Source organism: Bubalus bubalis, chromosome 7 (assembly GCF_019923935.1).
Source record: "Bubalus bubalis isolate 160015118507 breed Murrah chromosome 7, NDDB_SH_1, whole genome shotgun sequence".
Lineage (NCBI taxonomy): Eukaryota > Metazoa > Chordata > Mammalia > Artiodactyla > Bovidae > Bubalus > Bubalus bubalis.
The window spans coordinates 87,191,910-87,213,497 of NC_059163.1; the positions used below are offsets into that span (position 1 = coordinate 87,191,910).

The 21,588-nt window shown below is 37.6% G+C and overlaps 1 protein-coding gene across 15 annotated transcripts in view; it reads left to right on the forward strand.

Moving 5' to 3' along the window:
- CAMK2D (calcium/calmodulin dependent protein kinase II delta) overlaps positions 1 to 21,588 on the forward strand; it is a 314,355-nt gene that overhangs the window by 93,359 nt on the left and 199,408 nt on the right. For all 15 annotated transcript variants that reach the window (XM_044946077.2, XM_044946075.2, XM_044946076.2 and 12 more), the window contains exon 3: positions 12,689 to 12,748. In XM_044946077.2, coding sequence (XP_044802012.1) covers positions 12,689 to 12,748 — 60 coding nt within the window. The remainder of the gene's footprint in view (positions 1 to 12,688; positions 12,749 to 21,588) is intronic.

The window sequence follows — 21,588 nt, forward strand, 5'->3', positions numbered from 1 at the left end:
CATTTTTTTTTTCCTCCTGATTTTCTACTTGGTGATCTTTTCACTGTGGTTTGTCACTCATGATTGATACGTATATGACTTTTTAATGACCAGTCTTAGTAATAGAAATGAGTTTATACTTACATAAAAGAGAAAGTTAATATACATTTTGTGAAGTATTTTATTTGTGGTTGTTTTATGTTTAGAATTTAAACAATAATTTATCTTCCTTTTTTTCATAAGTATAAGAAGGAGTGAGGATTCAGGATTAGTAGGGTCTGAAGCTTATGCAGTTTGAAAATTCTCTAAGGAAAAGAAAACAAAATTACAAACACAAAATTAAACTCAAAAGTAAATCTATATTGAGAATAAAAATAGTCACAAGAAATTATAAATTTTAAAGCTGACAGGTACTGCAAAGCACAACAAAATCCAGAAAAACAGAAAAAATAAACCTTGCTTTCCCTTCTCTGTGTCCTTACTTGTGGGGTGAATGGCAGTACAAGGTTATATCATGATGCCTCTTCTGGGGTGTCCCGTCATCTCACTGCCAGCTGGATGCAGATGTATTCCTGGTAGCAGCCCTGCATTGGGATGACTAGCAAGAACATAACTATACCCAGAAGTGACTGGGAACAATGTAAGTGTATCATTAAATCCAAATAAAACTAGATCTTCAACTCAGCTTCCCCTTAGCTAGATCTCGAAACAGTTCATGCCCATTTCAGGATCACTCAATGCAAGGAGAAGTGTGATGGAGCAGAAGAAGGTGTGGAAAATAATGATCCTAACTGATGATGTTAAAACATCTTGTTTGGCGAGTTTTATGAAAACATACAAGTGTGTTGTTAAGATGCTTTTGGTGGCCAGTGCATCTGCAAGGCTCTGAGGTTTAAGTTTTGTTAGCTTCAGTTACTTCTGAGGGAAAAATGTGAGTAACTGAATATTCCAGATGCTTAAGGGAACCATAAGAATCCATGTTTCTTACATTTCTTTTTTACATTCTTCTAAATTACTATCCAAACTTTTAATGTTAGAATTAAACTAGATAAAGGAAAAATGTGTAAATATTTTATACTTTTCATGTTTTGAATAAATTGTATACTTAATTATTAGAAAAACATATTTCAGCTCAGTTCATTCGCTCAGTCATGTCTGACTCTTTGCAACCCCATGGACTGCAGCACACCAGGCCTCCCTATCCATCACCAGTTCCTGGAGTTTACTCAGACTCAAATCCATTGAGTCAGTGATGCCATCCAACCATTACATCCTCTGTCGTCCCCTTCTCCCGCCTTCAGTCTTTCCCAGCACCAGAGTCTTTTCCAATGAGTCAGCTCTTTGCATCAGGTGGCCAGAGTATTGGAGTTTCAGCTTCAACATCAGTCCTTCCAATGAATGTCAGGACTGATTTCCTTTAGGATGGACTGGTTGGACCTCCTTGCAGTCCAAGGGACTCTCAAGAATCTTCTCCAACACTACAGTTCAAAAGCATCAATTCTTCAGCACTCAGCTTTCTTTATAGTTCAACTCTCACATCCATACATGACTACTGGAAAACCCATAGCTTTGACTAGACAGACCTTTGTTGACAAAGTAATGTCTCTGCTTTTTAATATGCTGTCTAGGTTGGTCATAACTTTTCTTCCAAGGAGCAAGTGTCTTAATTTCATGGCTTCAGTCACCATCTGCTGTGATTTTGGAGCCCCCCCCCCCCCCACATAAAGTCTGTCAGTGTTTCCACTTTTCCCCCATCTGTTTGCCATGAAGTGATGGGATTGGATGCCATGATCTTAGTTTTCTGAATGTTGAGTTTTAAGCCAACTTTTCACTCTCCTCTTTCACTTTCATCGTGAGGCTCTTTAGATCCTCTTCTCTTTCTGCCATAAGGGTGGTGTCACCTGCATATCTGAGGTTATTGCTATTTCTCCAAGCAATCTTGATTGCAGCTTGTGTTTCATCCAGTCCAGCATTTCTCATGATGTACTCTGCATATATTTTTTCTTGGGCTCCATATATATATATTTTCTTGGGCTCCAGAATCACTGCAGATGGTGAGTGCAGCCATGAAATTAAAAGACACTTGCTCCTTGGAAGAAAAGTTATGACCAACCTGAACAACATATTAAAAAGCAGAGACATTACTTTGCCAACAAAGATCTGTCTAGTCAAAGCTATGGTTTTTCCAGTAGTCAGGTATGGATGTGAGAATTGGACTATAAAGAAAGCTGAGCACTGAGGAATTGATGCTTTTGAACTGTAGTGTTGGAGAAGACTCTTGAGAGTCCCTTGGACTGCAAGGAGGTCCAACCAGTCCATCCTAAAGGAAATCAGTCCTGAGTATTCAGTGGAAGGACTGATGCTGAAGCTGAAACTCCAATACTTTGGCCACCTGATGCAAAGAGCTGACTCATTTGAAAAGACCCTGATGCTGGGGAAGATTGAAGGCAGGAGGAAAAGGGGACGACAGAAGATGAGATGATTGGATAGTATCACTGACTCAATGGACATGAGTTTGAGTAAACTCTGGGAGTTGGTGATAGACAGGGAGGCCTGGCATGCTGCAGTCCATGGGGTTGCAAAGAGTCGGACATGACTGAGTGACTGAACTGAACTCTGTATATAAGTTAAATAGGCAGGGTGACAATATACAGACTTGACGTACTCCTTTCCCGGAACCAGTCTGTTGTTCCATGTCCTGTTCTGAGTGTTGCTTCTTGACCTGCCTACAGATTTCTCAGGAGGCAGGTCAGGTGGTCTTGTATTCCCATCTCTTTTAGAATTTTCCACCGTTTGTTGTGATCTGCACAAAGGCTTTGGGGTAGTGAATAAAGCAGATATAGATGTTTTTCTGGAACTCTCTTGCTTTTTCAGTGATCCAATGGATGTTGGAAAAACATATTTAAGGACAGCAAAATATGTTTACCACAATAAGAAAAGCTAAAAATGAACAGCACATCCATGATGTAAATGCTCTCTTGTTTTACTGTGCATCTGCCTGTAAGTCATCTGGGCCAGTGGAAAAAAATGGTACAGTGTGGATTGCATATGCTTTGTTTCCCTTCTGGGTCCATTTAGTCTCTAGGTAGTAAGTCTGAAAGATTTAATGCAACACGTCTCAAGTGATTTAACTCTGTTTCCTAAACAGGAAATTGGAATTGTGCAGCAATTCCTTCCAAAACAAGTAAAATTACACCTGGGGCGAGTGCTAGGGTCTAGACCAACTTGTAGAAACTGAAGGCAGAATGATATATAAAATTTATTTCATTGCCTCTTTCCAGGAGTATAATTAGAATGTTTAAAAAAAAAAAAAGTTGTATGGATTAAATTATTGGTGTACAATTAATATAGAGATGCATGAAAATATCTTTAATTCTTTATATATACAGAATAGTACCCTCATAACTTGTTTCTATAGTGATTTGTCTTTTATATTAACAATCACTTAAGACATAATGGTTTAAAAATGGTACCATTGACAGGCAGCCATATGTTGTGTGTGAGCTCTGACACCTCGTGTCCTAAATGTCACCTTGGCACATTGTGCTCTCCTTCTGTGGACGAGTCCTGATCGTTGCCTTCTGTGGGGACTTTTCCTGGCTATCTGCCTGTTCTGGACACCACCCTTCTTTTCTTAGGCTTCTGGTTTGCTTCTCCTGATGGACTCCTGGTGACCCTCGCAGTACTAGAGCGATGCCCTAGAACACGCGGCGAGTGATATTGCCGTCTTAGCAGAACGGTGGACACGCAGGCAGGCAGGGGCACCCCCTTGAGAGGGAGACGGCAGTGCCATCAGAGCTTGTGGAGCTCAGAGGAGAGCTGGCTGAGTTCACTTAGTGCTCTAAGGGCGCCATCGGGGCTTCCTGTCCACCCCCTTATCATCGGGAGGAAATCCACACTCCAGCGACAGTCTCCTGTTTAGAGCCCTGTGTCTGGGTTCTACACAGTTACACTCCCACTTCCCGTCCCAAGGGAGGACAGCTCAGTTCAAGTTCCTCAGCTGATTGGTTACCCACACCTCGTGAGAGGCTTACTAAGAGACTCCCCAAGACTTCTGTTAGGTCTGAATGGAGTGTGCCCATCTCCTCACTGTATTTTTGGTAGCTATGTAGATATTCTGTATAATCAGATATTAAACATTTATATGAAAATATTTTGTGTAAGTTAATGTTTACTTTGCAGTTTTAAAAGGTCTATAACATTGTATTCTCATTTAAAATGCTGCTGAACAGAAGCCTGATAAGATAGGGATTTTTTTTTGATCTTACATTTGCATAATTTTGTTTAAAGCATTATTTTCATAGCAGATAGAATGTCATGTCTCTGAATGAATGCCATTATTGTGGTGGAAAAGGGAAGTTTTTTCTCCTGGAGGGCAGCATTAGAATAGTTGTATCAGATTTCACTATTTATTCCTTTACAGATATAGCAAATAGGCGAAATATATCATCTACCAACTCCCTCTAAAATAATAATATATGATAAATTATTTATCAGAACAGCATTTATTTTGGATGTGTGAAATGGTTGAAAGAATATCATTAGTTTATATGTAACTGGTTAATTTGTTTAAAAGTTTTACATTTATGCAAATAAATTTTCTTTTATTCTTTTTGTTGTTCAGTTGCTCAGTCATGTCCGACTGTTCGCGACCCCATGAACTGCACATTCCAAGCTTCCCTGTCCTTCACCATCTCTCAGAGTTTGCTCAAGCTCATGTCCATAGAATCAGTGATGCCACTGACTGTATTCTTTATTTTGAGCTATTTAGAGTACAGCATGAATTTGAATAACTATGAGTTTTTGTCCATATTTTACTATATTGATTTTGTCTCTGTCTGACCATTGATATCAGTGATTCTCTCACTATTTCAGTTATCAATGGCCTAAATAACATAATCATATGATTTTATGGAAAATCAATTTTTATATTAAAATGCATGTAGAATGAATAATATTTGATGGAATTAGTATAGTTTTTCATGTATCTTTTAAAAATCTAGTTCTTTTAAAGTTGGACAGATTTTTTTTTTTAAATAATGATGCTATAATTTATTGATGTCCTACTTTTTTTTCCAGATGCTGTACCTGATGCTAGATATTTTATGCCCATTTGATAAACAATTTTTTGAGAGGTCTGGGAACTTTGACATCCAGCTGATAGTAAGTGGAAGAACCAGAGAGCAACTCTTGTCTGCTCTGCTCTAAAACCTGAGATCTTCCTCTCCCTCCAGGATATTAGTGGGCACAGAACTGATGGAGAGTGACCAATACCTGATGTCAGAAAGAATCTAGGTCAAGTGCAGGGTTTAAAAAAATCAGTTTTATGGTGCGGATTAAAAATAGTCCAAAATAAAAGAGTGATGTGGAAGTATAGTGTTTAATTATGAGTTTAAAAATCCTTTTATTAAATGAATATGACAGCTTCAAATCCATATACATCATGCTCAGGTTTTGTAATGAAGTGAACCTTTAAATAGTTCCTTTTAACTTACAATGCAGTTTTAAATATGACCTACTTAAATGGACAGAATTTATTTTTCTACTGGAGGAAGGCCTCATTTAACGAGAAGTAATCTCTCTAACAAGAAAAATGTATTCAGAATGTAATTCCAAAACCTCCAGGAATAAGACTTCTATCTAAGTAACCACATAATAGTGTTCCAGAATCTGTATATTAGAGTCCATCTTTTATTCAGAGAAGATCTCTTCACGTGCTTACTGCCAGGTTATTTGTGATTACTTTGTATTTTTATATCCTTGCTGGAGAAACTCAAAGCAGTAAGAGATGGCAGCAGCAAAAAAAAAAAAAAAAAAAAATTGTGAAGAACTAGAGAAACTGTAATAAACAGATGCAGGAGTGCACACTGTGCAGTAGTTTACATAACAGGTTTCACCTACCTTCTGAGAGTGGAGAACCAGTCAGGCTTGGTTTTACAAGGAGAATAGGAGAGTCTCTTATTTGAGGCTGTAGTTTCTTAGAAACTGAACAAATGTGAAAAAAGTTGAGAATCAAGTTGGGCTGGTTGTAGTGCAGAAGCCAGAGAAGCAGGATTAAAATGGATAGATCTGAGGCACTGGTCTCCCACTGGAGCTCAGGGCCAAGGAAGGGCCAAGGAAGAGCCAAGGAGACAGGAGTAGTGAAGGCCGCCGCTTAGGATGGGAGTCCCAGAGGCCAGCAGAACAGAAAGGAGGGATGGAGCTGGATTTTAAACTTCCCATTTTCCTGGGCTTCGGGGGTGACCCCTGCTTAATTTCCATATAAGATGATTTTAAGGGTGACGATCTGCTTGTAGGGAGAAGGAACTGGAAGAGTTAAACCTTGGGCGTAGCAGATCCATGCCTTCCTTAGGCTGTAGGTTTACACTCGTGTGTGTGTACGTGTGTGTGCCTGTGTGTGTGGTGGGTGCGTTTGGGGAAGGAGGTGGTAAGTGACTGATGACTAGAGACTGAGCTCAAGCCACTGCCCAAACCATCCTTTGGCATTGCCCATGCTACAACATGATTCCACACAGAGAGGCAGCGCAGACAGGGATACAGGGCAGCTACCTGTGGCTTTTCACACCTCAGCAGGCCTCTGAGGATGGCACTTAAATACAACAGAATAATAACTAAAGCTAAAATGGTGACCCTGTGGTGTCAAAGATATTAAATTGTATCTCCTCAGTGTAAGAAAAAAGACTAACCATCCCCCCTCCCCAATCAAGAGATTAACCTTTTAAAACTTTGTCATTTTTGTGGGACAGTTAGTTTTGAAATTTACTTCCTGATAAAAACTCATTCCCTGATGCTACCAGATAAGTAAGTTGCTGCTCTATGTAGCTTTAGTAATACTCCTGTTGCTTTTTGAAGGTGATTCAAGGATAGCGCTTTAAGTTCACTTGTGATCAGTTATTTTGCATAAAGATTAAAATTTTATTTGAATCAGGAGTGAAGGATGTATTTCATTAGGTCCAAATTCAAATTTTTGACCTCACTTGAAATAAAATATCTGAAGTTTAAGTATTAAAAAGTACCTTAAAACTGGGAAGAAATAATTACATTTTCTCAAAATTCTCAGAAACTTTTGTAATATCTAGAGTTCTCTGTACTGGGTAATACTAGTCCCCACTTACTCTGTGTCTAAACTGGACAATGATACATTTTCCTTCCAGCATTTTTATGTGATAGGTCTTCAACCATGTATTGCTAACAGCATGTACCTTGTCACACCTGACAAGATTGCAGCCTGAAGGGTTATACGTTTATTCATATTGTGGACTTGAGCTTCAAAAGAAGAATAAAGCCAAACTATTATAGGTTGAGTACTTTAATAAATATTAAATGATAAATGAAGCTGGTTCTGCACTAGCTGCAGGGTGTGTGGATAATAAAAGAAAATCTTCAAATGGTGATATGCAGTATTATGGATATCTTTCTTGCCTTTTTTCATCTGTTTTTGCCTCTTACCATCGTAGTTGTAATTGCTGGGCATGAGGTAGGGTGTATAATTATTGTTGCCCCCTGAATGAGAAGTAAAGGAAATGTTAAATGTAAAACTAATTCTTCTCTTTAGCAGGATGAATGCAGAAGTGTGCTTTTGGTAATAATAGGTGCTTAATGACTCCTCCTCACCTACCTACTCCCTCGAAAGTCATGAATTTGATGTTGAATGTGGAGCACACCAGGCAACACACATTTCCATTTAATGAAAACTTTAGCTCAATCATCATGTTTGAGATGTCACAACATCCCCCAACGAAAGCGTGCAGAATGCCTTGCGACTCATAGGAGATCACTAAGTTATGTGATTGTATGGAAGAAAAAGTAAGTGAACGCGGTATCAGAAAGAGACTCATGAAACCTCAGTCCTCGTAGTCAGGGGTGGCACGCAGCCTCTAAGGTGGCCTTGACAACCTTACTTCCTGCTGTTCCTGCTCTTGTGTAACTATTTCCCCTTAAAAAGTAGGCCAACTTAGTGACTTGCTTCTTTTTTTTTTTTTTAATTGGAGGCTAATTACTTTACAGTATTGTAATGGTTTTGCCATACATTGACATGGATCCGCCACGGGTGTACATGTGTTCCCCATCCTGAACCCCTCCCATCTCCCTCCCCATCTCATCCCTGTGGGTCATCCCAGTGCACCAGCCCCAAGCACCCTGTATCATGCATTGAACCTGGACTGGTGATCTGTTTCACATATGATAATATACACGTTTCAATGCTACCCTCTCAAATCATTCCACCCTCACCTTCTCCCACAGAGTCTAAAAGACTGTTCTATACATCTGTGTCTCTTTTGCTGTCTCACATACAGGGTTATCGTTACCATTTTTCTAAATTCCATATATATGCATTAGTATACAGTATTGGTGTTATTCTTTCTGACTTACTTCACTCTGTATAATAGGCTCCAGTTTCATCCACCTCATTAAAACTGATTCAAATGTATTCATTTTAATGGCTGAGTAATACTCCATTGTGTATATGTACCACAGCTTTCTTATCTATTCATCTGCTGATGGACATCTAGGTTGCTTCCATGTCCTGGCTATTATAAACAGTGCTGCGATGAACATTGAGGTACATGTGTCTCTTTCAATTCTGGATACCTTGGTGTGTATGCCCAGCAGTGGGATTGCTGGGTCGTATGGCAGCTCTATTTCCAGTTTTTTAAGGAATCTCCACACTGTTCTCCATAGTGGCTGTACTAGTTTGCATTCCCACCAACAGTGGAAGAGGGTTCCCTTTTCTCCACACCCTCTCCAGCATTGATTGCTTGTAGACTTTTGGATAGCAGCCATTCTGACTGGCGTGAAATGGTACCTCATTGTGGTTTTGATTTGCGGCTCTGATGAGTGATGTTGAGCATCTTTTCATGTGTTTGTTAGCCATCTGTATGTCTTCTTTGGAGAAATGTCTAGTTCTTTGGCCCATTTTTTGATTGGGTCATTTATTTTTCTGGAATTGAGCTGCAGGAGGTACTTGTATATTTTTGAGATTAATTATTTGTCAGTTGCTTCGTTTACTGTTATTTTCTCCCATTCTGAAGGCTGTCTTTTCACCTTGCTTATAGTTTCCTTCATTGTGCAAAAGCTGACAAGTTTAATTAGGTCCCATTTGTTTATTTTTGCTTTTATTTCCATTTCTGGGAGATGGGTCATAGAGGATTCTGCTGTGATTTATGTCAGAGTGTTTGCCTGTTTTCCTCTAGGAGTTTTATAGTTTCTGGTCTTACGTTGAGATCTTTAATCCATTTTGAGTTTATTTTTGTGTATGGTGTTAGAAAGTATTCTAGTTTCAGTCTTTTACAAGTGGTTGACCAGTTTGCCCAGCACCACTTGTTAAAGAGAGTGTCTTTTCTCCATTGTATATTCTTGCCTCCTTTGTCAAAGATAAGGTACGTGGATTTATCTCTGGGCTTTCTATTAGTGACTTGCTTCTAACCAAGCACACATGGCAAGTGTGGTGGTTGTCACTTCGTGATTAGGCTAGATGAGATAGGGACTTCCTTTTGCTAGCAGTTTCTTTCCTTTGGTGGCTTTGATGAAGCAAGTTGCCATGTTGGCATGTAGCAAGGAAGTGAGAGCAGCCTCCAGCCAGTGGCCAGCTAGAAAGCTGAGACCCTCAGCTCAGCAGCTCTTGGGGAACTAAATACTACCCCCGGCTATGGGCTTAGAAGCAGATCCTGCCCAGTCAAGATTCTCGATGGTACCCCAACCCTAGCTGATACCTTCATGGCATCTTGTGAGAAACCCTAAAACAAAGGGCTCACTTAAAATATGCCCATGTTCCGGGTGCACAGAAAATGCAAGATTAAAAATACATATTGTTTTAAGCTTCTAAGTTTGTAGTACTTTGTTTTATAGTGATGGAAAGCTAATACTTCTATTAGTTAGCTAGAGGCTGTCATAACAAAGTACCACAGACTAACCCTGAATGATAGAAATTTATTTACTCAAATTATGGAGGCTAGAAATCCAAGACCAAGGAATTGGCAGGGCTGGTCTCTTCTGAAGCCTCTCTGTGATTTGTAGATGTCCATCTTCTCCCTGTGACTTCACGTGGTCTTCCCTCTTGGCACGTCCGTGTCCTAAACTCCTTTTCCTTTAAGGACACCAGTCATATTGCATTAGGGTCCACCCTTAATTACCTCATTTTAACTTAATTATTCCCTTTAAAAACAGTATCTCCAAATACAGTCCCATTCTGAGGTACTAGAGGTTAGGAGTTCAACATAGGAATTTTACAGGGACACAGTCAGCCCATAAGAATAGGCTATATAAAATTCTACGTTTATCTCTACAGCTAAAACTTGATACCACTCACTTATTGTCCATAAAGGTCTTTTGTTACCTCCTTTCTTCATTTTCACATAATTGTAGGTGTATCAGATGATATATAGCTCACATAGTTTAGCATATGTGTTTCATTTTCCTGTCTCCATTACAAAAATTATAATTCCTATAAGCATATGCTTTCCATATGCTTTATGTGTATTACTTCTACAGTATTTAACATGGTGTTAGATGCGTCTTCAAAATCTAGTTTAACATTTTGCGTTCATTTGTATATGCTGGAGTTGGAAAATCAGCACTTAAGCGCCTATTGTTCCCAAAAGCACATCAAATTAAAGATTGGTTCAGGCAAGAGTTATCACTGAATGCTAAATATAGAGGGAAATTTTTATGAAGAGCAAGATGTTTTCATGATCTTAAAATGTCTTCCCACATACTTGTTTGTTACAAAAGAAAATTAAAAAGATAATTAAAGAAATTCAGCAGCACCTTGATCTGCTTATCATTACTTTTGAGGAGCGGTTGGACAGTGTGTACATCCAGATGTGAGAGCCTGAGAAGGATAATGTTCTAGCTGAGAACACATAGCCTTAATCAAATCATGAGCGATCATTTGACAAAACCAAACAACCAAAATGAGAAATATTCTCTTTAAAAAATAGACATGATGGTATTCTTCAGAAATGTCAGGTCACAAAAGATAAAGGGAAACTGTGGAAATATTCCAGACTAAAGGAGCTAAAGAGAAATGACAACTAAATGCCATATTTGAACCTAGACTGGATCTTGCATTAAAAGGAGAAAAATGCTATAACGGACATCCTTGGGTTAAATCGATAAAATGGGAGTGTGAATGGTAAATTATTGTCTTATTGTTAAATTTGTGGAAGTTGATAACATACTATGATTGTAAGAGAATATTCACAATTCTTGGTAATGCACACTGAAATTTTAGGGGTAAAGGACATTAATGTTTATTAACTTACCTTTAAATGGTTCATTTTTTAATAAACATATGTATATATTTGTATATACATGTGTCAATTAGGTAAATATGTATAGATACACATGATCGTATACATGGAGGGCACGTAAAATTGTGTAAAAGAAAATGGGTAAAATGTTAATAATATATCTGAATTAACAGTACCTAGGATTTGGGGGAACTATTCTTGGTCCTTGAGTTTTCTGTAAGTTTCAGTTATTTCCTAATAAATGTTTAAAAATTAAATGCAGTCACTTATGTTAATATAATGGGTTCATTATTATATTAAGTGAATTTATAAATATCTGTTTAAAGTTTGTCTCAGTTTTATTGCTAATAAGCATTAATAGATCTAATCCACATAATCAAAAGCTTTGTTGGGGGATTCCCAGATAATTTAAGAGTGTGAAGGGGTTCTGAGACCAGAGTGTGAGGACAGTTGGTATAAAATGTGTGGGGTGGTTAGGTAGATGCCCCCTCAGTCTCTTAAGGCTGTCTTGTGACGCCAGTTAGTGAGAGCAGGTTGGTAGATGCAAGTAACTAGTTTTATGGTCTTAACCTTTCTCTGCCTTAGTTTTTGTACTTGTAAAGGAGGGATAATAAGATTGCCTATCTTAGAGGGCTGTTGTAAGGTTTAAATCAGGTCTTTGAGGTAAGGACTTCCAGGTCTTTCAATAAGGACCACTCTACAACACTATTCTTAACTGGCAACATGTGTTTTCTGCTATGTTTTTGCTTCTCTCTCTGTTACTTTTTTTGTGCTTTGGCTAGTGATTTTGGTTATAATTATGTGCATATGAACTACTATAAGGAAACCAAAGAAGAGTATCATATAGTTTTTAAAATGCAAGTTTACAGTAATCTCTGTGCCCCTTCAAAGAAATGCTTAGGGATACAGAGAAGGGTGGAGACGAGCAAGCAGTTTGGTGTTTGGAGAGTCCATGATACATGGAAAAGTATCCTACGCCTAGGAAGCTGAACCAGAAATTCTGTGGAGTAGTTGATAGAAAGTATGTCTGGACAGGAAACACTTTGTTGTTAGGAATAAACTGTTACTAACCCTGTTTAGCACTGGTTCCATTGGCATTCTGATTGCTAGATAGATATCTTTTGTTTAAATGTGTATGTCCATATTGGCTAAAGTTGTTGTAACAGTATATACCTAGGGTAACGATAAGAAAGAATGTTATTGTTTTGTGCCATTTTTACTGTTTTCCCCAGCTCAAATCTAAATTCAACGCTGTTCTATACTGCAATCAAACTTCAAGCCAATAAAAATATTTAGATTATTAAACTATTGTGTTCACCTAATTCCCAACTCAAATGACTTAAAGAAATCAAAATATAAATAAATGTAAAGTCTTTATGTCATTTTAATATGTTGTTTATCATTGCTTCATCTTTTGGTGAAATGTAATTTATTTTTCTGTTTTTTTTTTTTAATAGATCATCAGAAACTGGAAAGGGAAGCTAGAATCTGCCGTCTTTTAAAGCACCCCAATATTGGTAAGGAAATGTTTTCAGCATGTTTTAAATATTAATTAAAATTTTACATAACATAATTTTACACAACTTAAGATATTTCATAAACTAGAATATTATTTTTAATTATTAATTAATAGGTTCCTAACTTTTGATATGGGTTACATTTGATTCTTCAGAGTGTTTGAAAGTTTTTCAAGAGGTAGCAGTTCTTTCTTACCAGCACGTTAGAAGTAATGTACGGCATTTTAGTTGAACAGCGCTCTTATGTATCTTTGATGGTTCTTCAGCTGCTGCTACTTTACGGAGAGGCAGAATCTAAGCCGTTATGTTAGTCAGCGAAGTCACTTTTCACCTCTCCTGTAAAACGTTTACTTTGTAATCATTGATTCTATTCTAGAAACTAGTATAATTATTTTAGAATATTATCCCTCATGAATATAATAACATGATAATGTTCAAAATTGAGACATAATTGAATGTAAGAGAAATAGAGGAAAGAAACAAAGGAAAGGAAAAGAAAATGCCGCCTTCTGTGACAATAGTTTTGATTATTTTTGAAAAATGTTACTGCCCCACTCTGTTGGTTTTACTGTCAGCCAAAACATTTCTGATGTGGGAGAAGGGGAAGAGGGAGCCACAGTGCAGTAAAAATAACAGTCATTCATTGACAAGATCTAAGTTTCTCTATTTTTATGTATAAAGCCATTCTGGCTCTGTTCCTTCCTTGAAGTTTTTAGTATCCTTCATTTTTGTAGGTACTTCTTAGGTTCTTGAGTAAATAGACACTAACAAGTAAATCTGAAGCATTAACAAATGAGTGGCTGTCTAATAAGAGCCTTCTGGTTACAGAGAACAAAACAACTTCTGAAATGTGAATATGCCTCTTTCTAAGTATTTTACCTTAATAACAGTCTATGGCATTTCTTAACTGGATGGATTATTTTGCTAGGACTGTCATAACACCAAGTTCCACAGACTGGATAACTTAGAGAAATATCTTTTGTCACAATTCTGGAAACAAAAAGTCTGAGATCAAGGTGTGGAGAGGCATGGATTCTTCTGAGACCTCCCTCCTTGGCTTCTTGGTGGCCATCTTCTTATGTTTTTACATGATCTTCCTTCTGTATAATGTCTCTATTTTAATTTCTTCTTTAAGGGCGCTGATCACATTGGATTAAGGTCCCTCCTAAAACCTCAATTACTCTTTTAAAGACCCTAGCTCCAAATATCCTCCCATTCTGGGGAACTGGAAGTTGGGACTTCAACATGAATTTTGGAGAGACACAATTCAGCTCATAATATTGACTAAAGAGGACTTATACAGTACAAACTGATTATAGTTCAAAGACTGTTTTTCTCACTCAGGTTTAAGGTAAATGAAATCGTAGTTTACTGAACTTGTTATTCATATGAAGGAAAGTTGTTTTTGCTTATTTGTTTTTAATAGGGATTCTTCTATGAAACTCAACTTCTATAGATAATGAAAGTAGTTGCCTCCATTTCCTTTAGCAGACCAAAGTTGAACCAAAGAAACCCAAAGTAAAACAAGAATGATTTTCATTTTGACTCCCATACAGAATAGCCTTACAAAAAAGGGGAAGCTGTACACTGGGCAAAGTTCTAAAGTCTTATGAGATCGCGCCATCAACACACTCGGACACAAAATAGCGTTTTCTCAAGGGTCCGTGGCAGCCAGCGTCGTTGGTCGCTGCACTTGAGGTTTTCTTCTCTCTCTCAGGTCTTTTGAACTTTCAGACCCGTTTCTAACCACAAGAGAGATTTCTAGTAATCCTGTACTTTAGTGTATAAATCATAGATATATTAAACTTCTAAGACATGATCTCAAATTATAGAGTAGCAAATTCACTCATATCATTCATTTACTCAACAAATTAATATTTTGAGAATATAGTGAGAATACAGCAGTCTAATATTCCTCCCCTTGTGGAGCTTGCATTGCTGGGGTAGACACAGCACACATAGCGGACGGTAGGCTGTGTTAATTACTGGGAGAGAAAGCAGGGGAAAAGAAACTGGGTATGATGGGGGATTACATTTTAAAGGACTGATAAGGATGACTTTACTAAGAATGAAATTTGATTGAAAACCTAAGAAACAGGAGGAGGCAAGTCTGCTGGAAGAGACTCTCTGGGAAAAGAAAGCTCTACAGGCAGAGGGAACAAACTGCCTTTGCAAACAGGCCCTGAGGCAGGCACTTGCTCCATGGACTCCACCAAAGCTTTTTATCCCCCCCGATTGGAGAAAGGAGGATGAGTCGTTTTTATTTTATCTTAATTGATGGAGCTCCATGCTATGTAATGTGACAATGTTGCATTTACTCTTGTAATGACAAATGGTGAAACAACAAGGAAAACAGTAATATAAAATGGTCAGGCACCACAGACAAAGGTGTGCTCCATAGATAGTTGCTACCATGGACACCTGCTGGTGGACTGGCAGGTGGTCCTGTTGAGGTCGTTAACAGCTTCACAGGGATCTCTTGCTTACTTGCTACTCATTCAGGAAGGAAAGACAGCATTTGGCCTTTTCTTTTTTTAATGTGTTTATGTATTTCTTTGGTTGTGCTGGGTCTTAGGGGCTGTATGCAGGATCTTCATTCTTCATTGCCGTATATGGGATCTCTTCAGTTGCAGCATATGGAATCTGGCTTGAACCCAGGCCCCCAGCATTGGGAGCATGGAGTCTTAGCCACTGAACTACCAGGAAAGTCATAGCATTTGGTCTTGATTTCCTTGAAATAGATAATTTGGTATCTAAAGAATATGAGATTCTTATCCTCCTCTACTTCCTCTGTTCTATTATTTGCTTGGTTTTCTTAAATCTGTCAGGTTTTTTGAACTTCAAGGATGGAAATACTATTTCTGACGATTTTTTCCCCTGTGAAAATTGGCTTGGTGCATTTTTATTTTTGTGTGTCTTTCTCTTGGCACAGAATCGATAATCTGAGGATTTACAGCAACTGAAATGTTGCTCCCAAAGAAACATATTAAACCAACTAAAAGTGGTCATTCACTAAACCACTTTTTCTTCAGCAGTTTTTTTTTATGTTTTTCTGATTTTCAAAGTAATACACACATTTAGTGGAGAATTTGGAAAACACAATTATATAGGAAGAAGAAACCAGAGAGAACAACTTTTTAATATTTGTTCATGTCTGCCTTTTTATAATGCATCTTCTGTGTATGTTAATTTCCAGCATTCTCTTGTATATATTTCATTCCCCTTTAGACAAACCATGAAAATATAATTTTTAATTGTCAACAAAGGTTATTAGTGTGAAGCTATCACCAGCCCATGTTCTAGGCTTAACATACTGGTAATGAAGCAGTGATCAAGAAAGATAATATCCCTGCTTTTCCCCAGGCTTGGAACCTCATGGAAGGAGAAAGGCCGTAAACAAATAAACTTTGGGAATAATGTCATGGGAACTGGTTCTCTGCAGAGAATTAAATTAGGGTAATTTGATACCAGGGCATTGGGTGGCTACTGTCGAAGAGAGACACAGCACACACAGTTAAAGTCAGTAGACAGATTTGATTCAGTATTACTGCAGTAGAAGAAAGAGCTGAGATAAATTCTGATTTTAGCAAAGACAACTGGAGATTTTATGGCCAAGGAGTAAAATGAGGGATCAGTGAGTGGAAAGTTATTAAGAAGAGCTATCAAAAGTAGGGGGATTCTTGCTAAAGTGGCCTAGAATAACAAAATTCTTATTAAAGGCAGACTGCGGACTTAGATATCAAGGATAGATGGTGAAGAACTTGATCAGATTTCAAGGGTAAGCAAATATCAAAGGTGGGAGGGTGACTTCCTGGGATTCTTTGCTAAAACTCACTCAGTTAGTTTGAGAACAGGACCTCAAAGGACATGACCTAGTTGAAAAGAGGGCTTCAGTTCAGTTCACTTGCTCAGTCGTGTCCGACTCTTTAAGACCCCATGAATTGCAGCACGCCAGGCCTCACTGTCCATCACCAACTCCCGGAGTTCACCCAAATTCATGTCCATTGAGTCGGTGATGCCATCCAGCCATCTCATTCTCTGTCGTCCCCTTCTCCTCCTGTCCCCAATCCCTCCCAGCATCAGAGTCTTTTCCAATGAGTCAGCTCTTTGCATGAGGTGGCCAAAGTACTGGAATTTCAGTTTTAGCATCACTCCTTCCAAATAACACCCAGGACTGATCTCCTTTAGAATGGACTGGTTGGATCTCCTTGCAGTCCAAGGGACTCTCAAGAGTCTTCTCCAACACCAAGGTTCAAAAGTATCAATTCTTCGGCGCTCAGCTTTCTTCACAGTCCAGCTCTCAGATGAGCCTAAACCTGGGTTGAGGAAAGAGTCTCTGTCATTACTTTAGAGTGGCTTGTCTGGCACAGTATGTATGCGGAGGTCACATTTAAAGTTATAGCTCCATGATAGGAAGAAGCCGTCATGGAAAAGCTCAGAGAGGAAGGACTGTGAGCAGAGGAGCTTCTCTTGTTAGGTGGGGAGTCAGGCTCCAGCGTGTGCCCTGCGCTGGGGGAACAGGAGGTGCCCTTAGATGAGTCAGAAGGATAGTAGTACCTGGTGGGAGGGCTTTTAAACCAGGTTAGAGGGTTTGGGTTTTATTCTAAGTGCAATGAGAAGCCAAGTGAGAGGAGCAAATCACAGACCGATTTGCTCTGTCTGCGGTGTGTGAAACGGGTTGTAGTCACCTAAGCAGAGTCAGAAATAATAGTGCTCCTCCAGTTCACCAAAATCCAGTTTTTATCACCCTAGTGCCCTTGGCTCCATTGTCTTGGGTAAGAATTGCAATAGCTCCAGCGTGGCACCCTTCTCTGTGTGGGCTGTGTAGTCTCTGAAAAGCCCCATGCGTGCTTTGATGCCACTAATTTGAAAGTAGAGGCAATTTCCTCAGTAGCCCCATCGTTTCTCTGACCTTGGAGCAGCACGTCAGTTTGTTTGAACAAACTGGAAGGATTATATTGATGGCTAACTCTAAACTGGCACCACAGCGTTGATGAAATTTGGAGAGATTGTCTGACCTCATGCTTCTGTTAATTAGCTTGTTTTCGATTGTTCATCTCTTATTTGAATAAAATGGCTTATTTTCTCTTGAGGTACGAAAAGATTTGTGGTAAGCCAGATAGTTTGAGCTACATGTCAGCATATTTACTAAACCAGGGGAAAATGCCACTAAGGTAGTAAAATAAAATATTGATACTTAAGGTAATAGCTAAATCGTTCTCAAAATGATTCTGTATTTCCATTGCTTTTGTGCTTGATCTTTGATCAGCATTATTACTGAGAAATTTATTGAAACCTGTAGTGAAGCCCAAATAATTAAAAACAGTAAGGAAAAACTAGGAAGAGAAGCAATATACTCATTAAATTCAGCTATACGAATCTGAAAAGAACTGGACTAGGGAAAGAAAAGAGAAAATATCAAGAGCTTTGATCTGATAAACTTGATGCCCTCAGTGAGAAAATGCCTACTTACAATCCTTTATTTCCGAGGAGATCAGTATTTGAGACAACTTTGCAGTTAGTGGTATGACAAGATTTTGTTACTGGGTTATCCCATTCTCTAAGGACTTGAATTTACCCTTTTTGTAGATGTTGGAAAGTGCAAGACAAAGTTTTTGAAAGTTGGAAGGAACATTTCTATTTGTAGCGGATCAGCATCACCTTTTAAGGGGAGCCTTTACTGACGAGGCTTAGTGAAGCCCAGTAGCCGGAGAGTCAATGGAAGGGATATGTGGCCTTTTCAAGTCTAGTCTGTATTAGAGCCCTGGGACCCCACCTACAATGAGTTAACCTTCCTGAGATCATAATCTCTTCATGATTACATCCTTTTTACTGTCTCTCATAGCCACGACCCTAGAACACATAAACATAGTCACTGATATGTCGTTATAAAGTGCAATAGAAAATTAAAGATGTAGTATTAATGGAAAACTCTATAGACTTGTGGACCCCGCTTTATTCTACTTCTGATGCTGATCTGTGAACTGCCAAAGCACGTTCTGTCTGCTCACTAACTTCTAGCTGTTCTCATTGTAAAGAAGAGAAGATTTTGATCTTTTTATTTCCTTCTGAGAATTATTAGAATTAAATAAGGCATCTTGTCATTTTGGTGAGGAGTTAATAAACTTTGGAAGCTATTTAATGTAGATAAACAACTGAAAAAATTATTATGGAGCATTACTTACCAGAAACTACCTAATTAATCATTTTACTTTTTAATTGAGGTATAGTTAGTTTACCATATTGTTTTAGGTGTACAACATAGTGATTCACTTTTTAAAGGTTATATTCCATTTATAGTTATTATGAAATATTGGCTATATTCCCTGTGTTGTACAATATATCATTGCAGCCTATTTATTTTATACAGAGTAGTTTGTATCTCTTGAAACCCTGTTCCTATCATCCCCCTCCCCCTCTCCACCCCACACTGTAACCACGAGTTTGTCTATGTCTGAGTCTGTTTCTGTCTTGTTGTATTTGCTAGTTTTATTTTTTAGATTTCATAATTAAGTGATATTATACAATCATTTCTTAATATTTAGTAATTTCTTCCTGAGAGGTATATGTACTCAATAGTGGGAAAATATATTTCAGAATCTGTTGTGTATTATTTGTATGATATAAACTGTCTGTATATATATATATATATCATATTATGTATAATATACATATTATAAATAATCAGAATCAATATTGCAGTGAAAGAGCTCTCATAGATTATCAGTACAAACTTCTTATTTTTTTCAACCATTAATGAAACTAACATTTTCTAAATCTATATGACTTAATCCAAAGTCACAGTTCTTTAATGACATTGACAAACTTAAATTGTTAATACCCTCTATATACAGAGGTATTGGTGTTTAGGAACCTGATTTGTAGCAATATGCTTGAAAAGTCATTGTTATTTGTGTTTTCCTTTCTAGGAGAATTTTGATGATGTTTTTGGTTCAAATAAGTCTTCCCCTCATATAGGGTAAACATTAAGTTTAAGAATATAAGTTATATCTTATATATTTACCCGGGTATGAATCAGAAAGATGCTCTGATTGAACGAGTTTTGTAATTTGACATATATAACAATACATGAAATTACATTCAATGACAGGTAGAAATTAAAGAATATATATAGACATTTCTTTCTATATAAGCAGTTTTCCCATGCCTGTGAGTGATAATTTATGGCATCGAGGGTATATATAATTTCCTTTTCCTAAAATATAAAACTGGAAGAGTCCTTAGGAATTATTTAAGCCCAATATAGAGTCTACAGATAGAGAGTGGAAGTTTTAGTAGGGAAATATGCCCAAGGTCCCTCACAGATCTCCAAAGAGATGATAAATGTACAACGTGCTTATGACCTCATTGTGCATGTACTGTCTCTTCTTTTACTTGATCTTGGAGGTATGGTGTCATACTGTAAAAGTAATATGTTAACCTCATTTTTAGATCTCCCTAGTCTTTTCAAAAATTTGTTGGGTCAACTAGCATCCTTCTAATTTTTACAAGATAAAATTAATAGTCTCATGTTCTTATGTTTCTAACAAAATTTTACCTTAATATCTGCATGCAGTCCTCTTTCAGGTTTCTAGAATTTATAAGAAACCAATCCAATCACGTTTTGTATAAGCTTAAATTCAGTAAATATTAATATTTTTAAAAATATTTATTGATTTGTCTGTGCCAGGTCTGGTCTATATGTGGGATCTGGTTCCCTGACCAGGGGTCTAACCCCAGCCCCCTGTATTGGGAGCTTGGAGTCAGCCACGGCACCACTAGGGAAGCCCCAGCAAATACTAATCTTAGACATTCCCAGTAGTTATCAGATGATTAAATTGCCTTACATGGCTATTGCTACAAGATTTTGGTTTTGAACCCTTTAAAGAGTCACATGCGGAAGAACAGCTCGTGTAAGTAAATGTTGAATTGGTGTGCTGAGAAGACAAAATTAATGTTTTTGTGGATGACAGTCAAAAGTTTTTTTCAGTGTTGTGAGAAATTCAACAATGTTCCAAGCACATAATACTTAAGTAGTTTTTCTCTATGACCTCCTTCATTATTGGCAGTTAGGCCTAATATTCATGTTTGCAGTTACTCAAGAATATATCATTTTTATTGTTAACCAACTTTCTCCAGTGACTGTCCAACAGATAAAAGGTAATTTAACACTATTCAGTAATAAAAACCAAAGTACTCTTGGTTTATCTTCACCTTTTATTTGATTAGATCTCACTTCTTTTACTTGATTATTTGGTGTGAAGGCTAAGTTACTTTTTAGAACATCTTGCTGTCTGCAGAATTGATTATCCTCTTCTAACAAATGTAGCACAAACCTTTTTTTCTCCCACCAAATAAATATTTTCAAAAATACTCATTATCTATTAGCTTTTCCTCCCTCCTTGCCTCCTTTCCTTCCTTCCTTCCTTTTTGTTTATTTAATATGGCTAGTAATATACACTTTATAATTTTTGGTTGAAAGTTAAATTCATAATCTTTAAGAGTAAACATCTTATTTAGTAGAAAGATAAAATACTGGTGTAAAAACTCTAGATTCAAGATAATATTTTAGATTCTCTTTTAATTAGTGAGTTTGGATCTGAGTCCATTTGTTTTTGGTTCCTTTCTAAGTTATTTTTCCCATCCATCAAATGAAAAAACCAGCTCCTGAGTTACACAAAAAGTAGCTGGATTGTGTATGAAATGATAGAGAAAACGGTCCTGTTACAAATGAAGGACAATTTGTGATTGAGACTTACTGGGTAGTACAGGTTGATCTATCAATGCATATTGTTTACCCAAACATATCTCCTGATTTTTCTACTAAACCTATTTTGTCT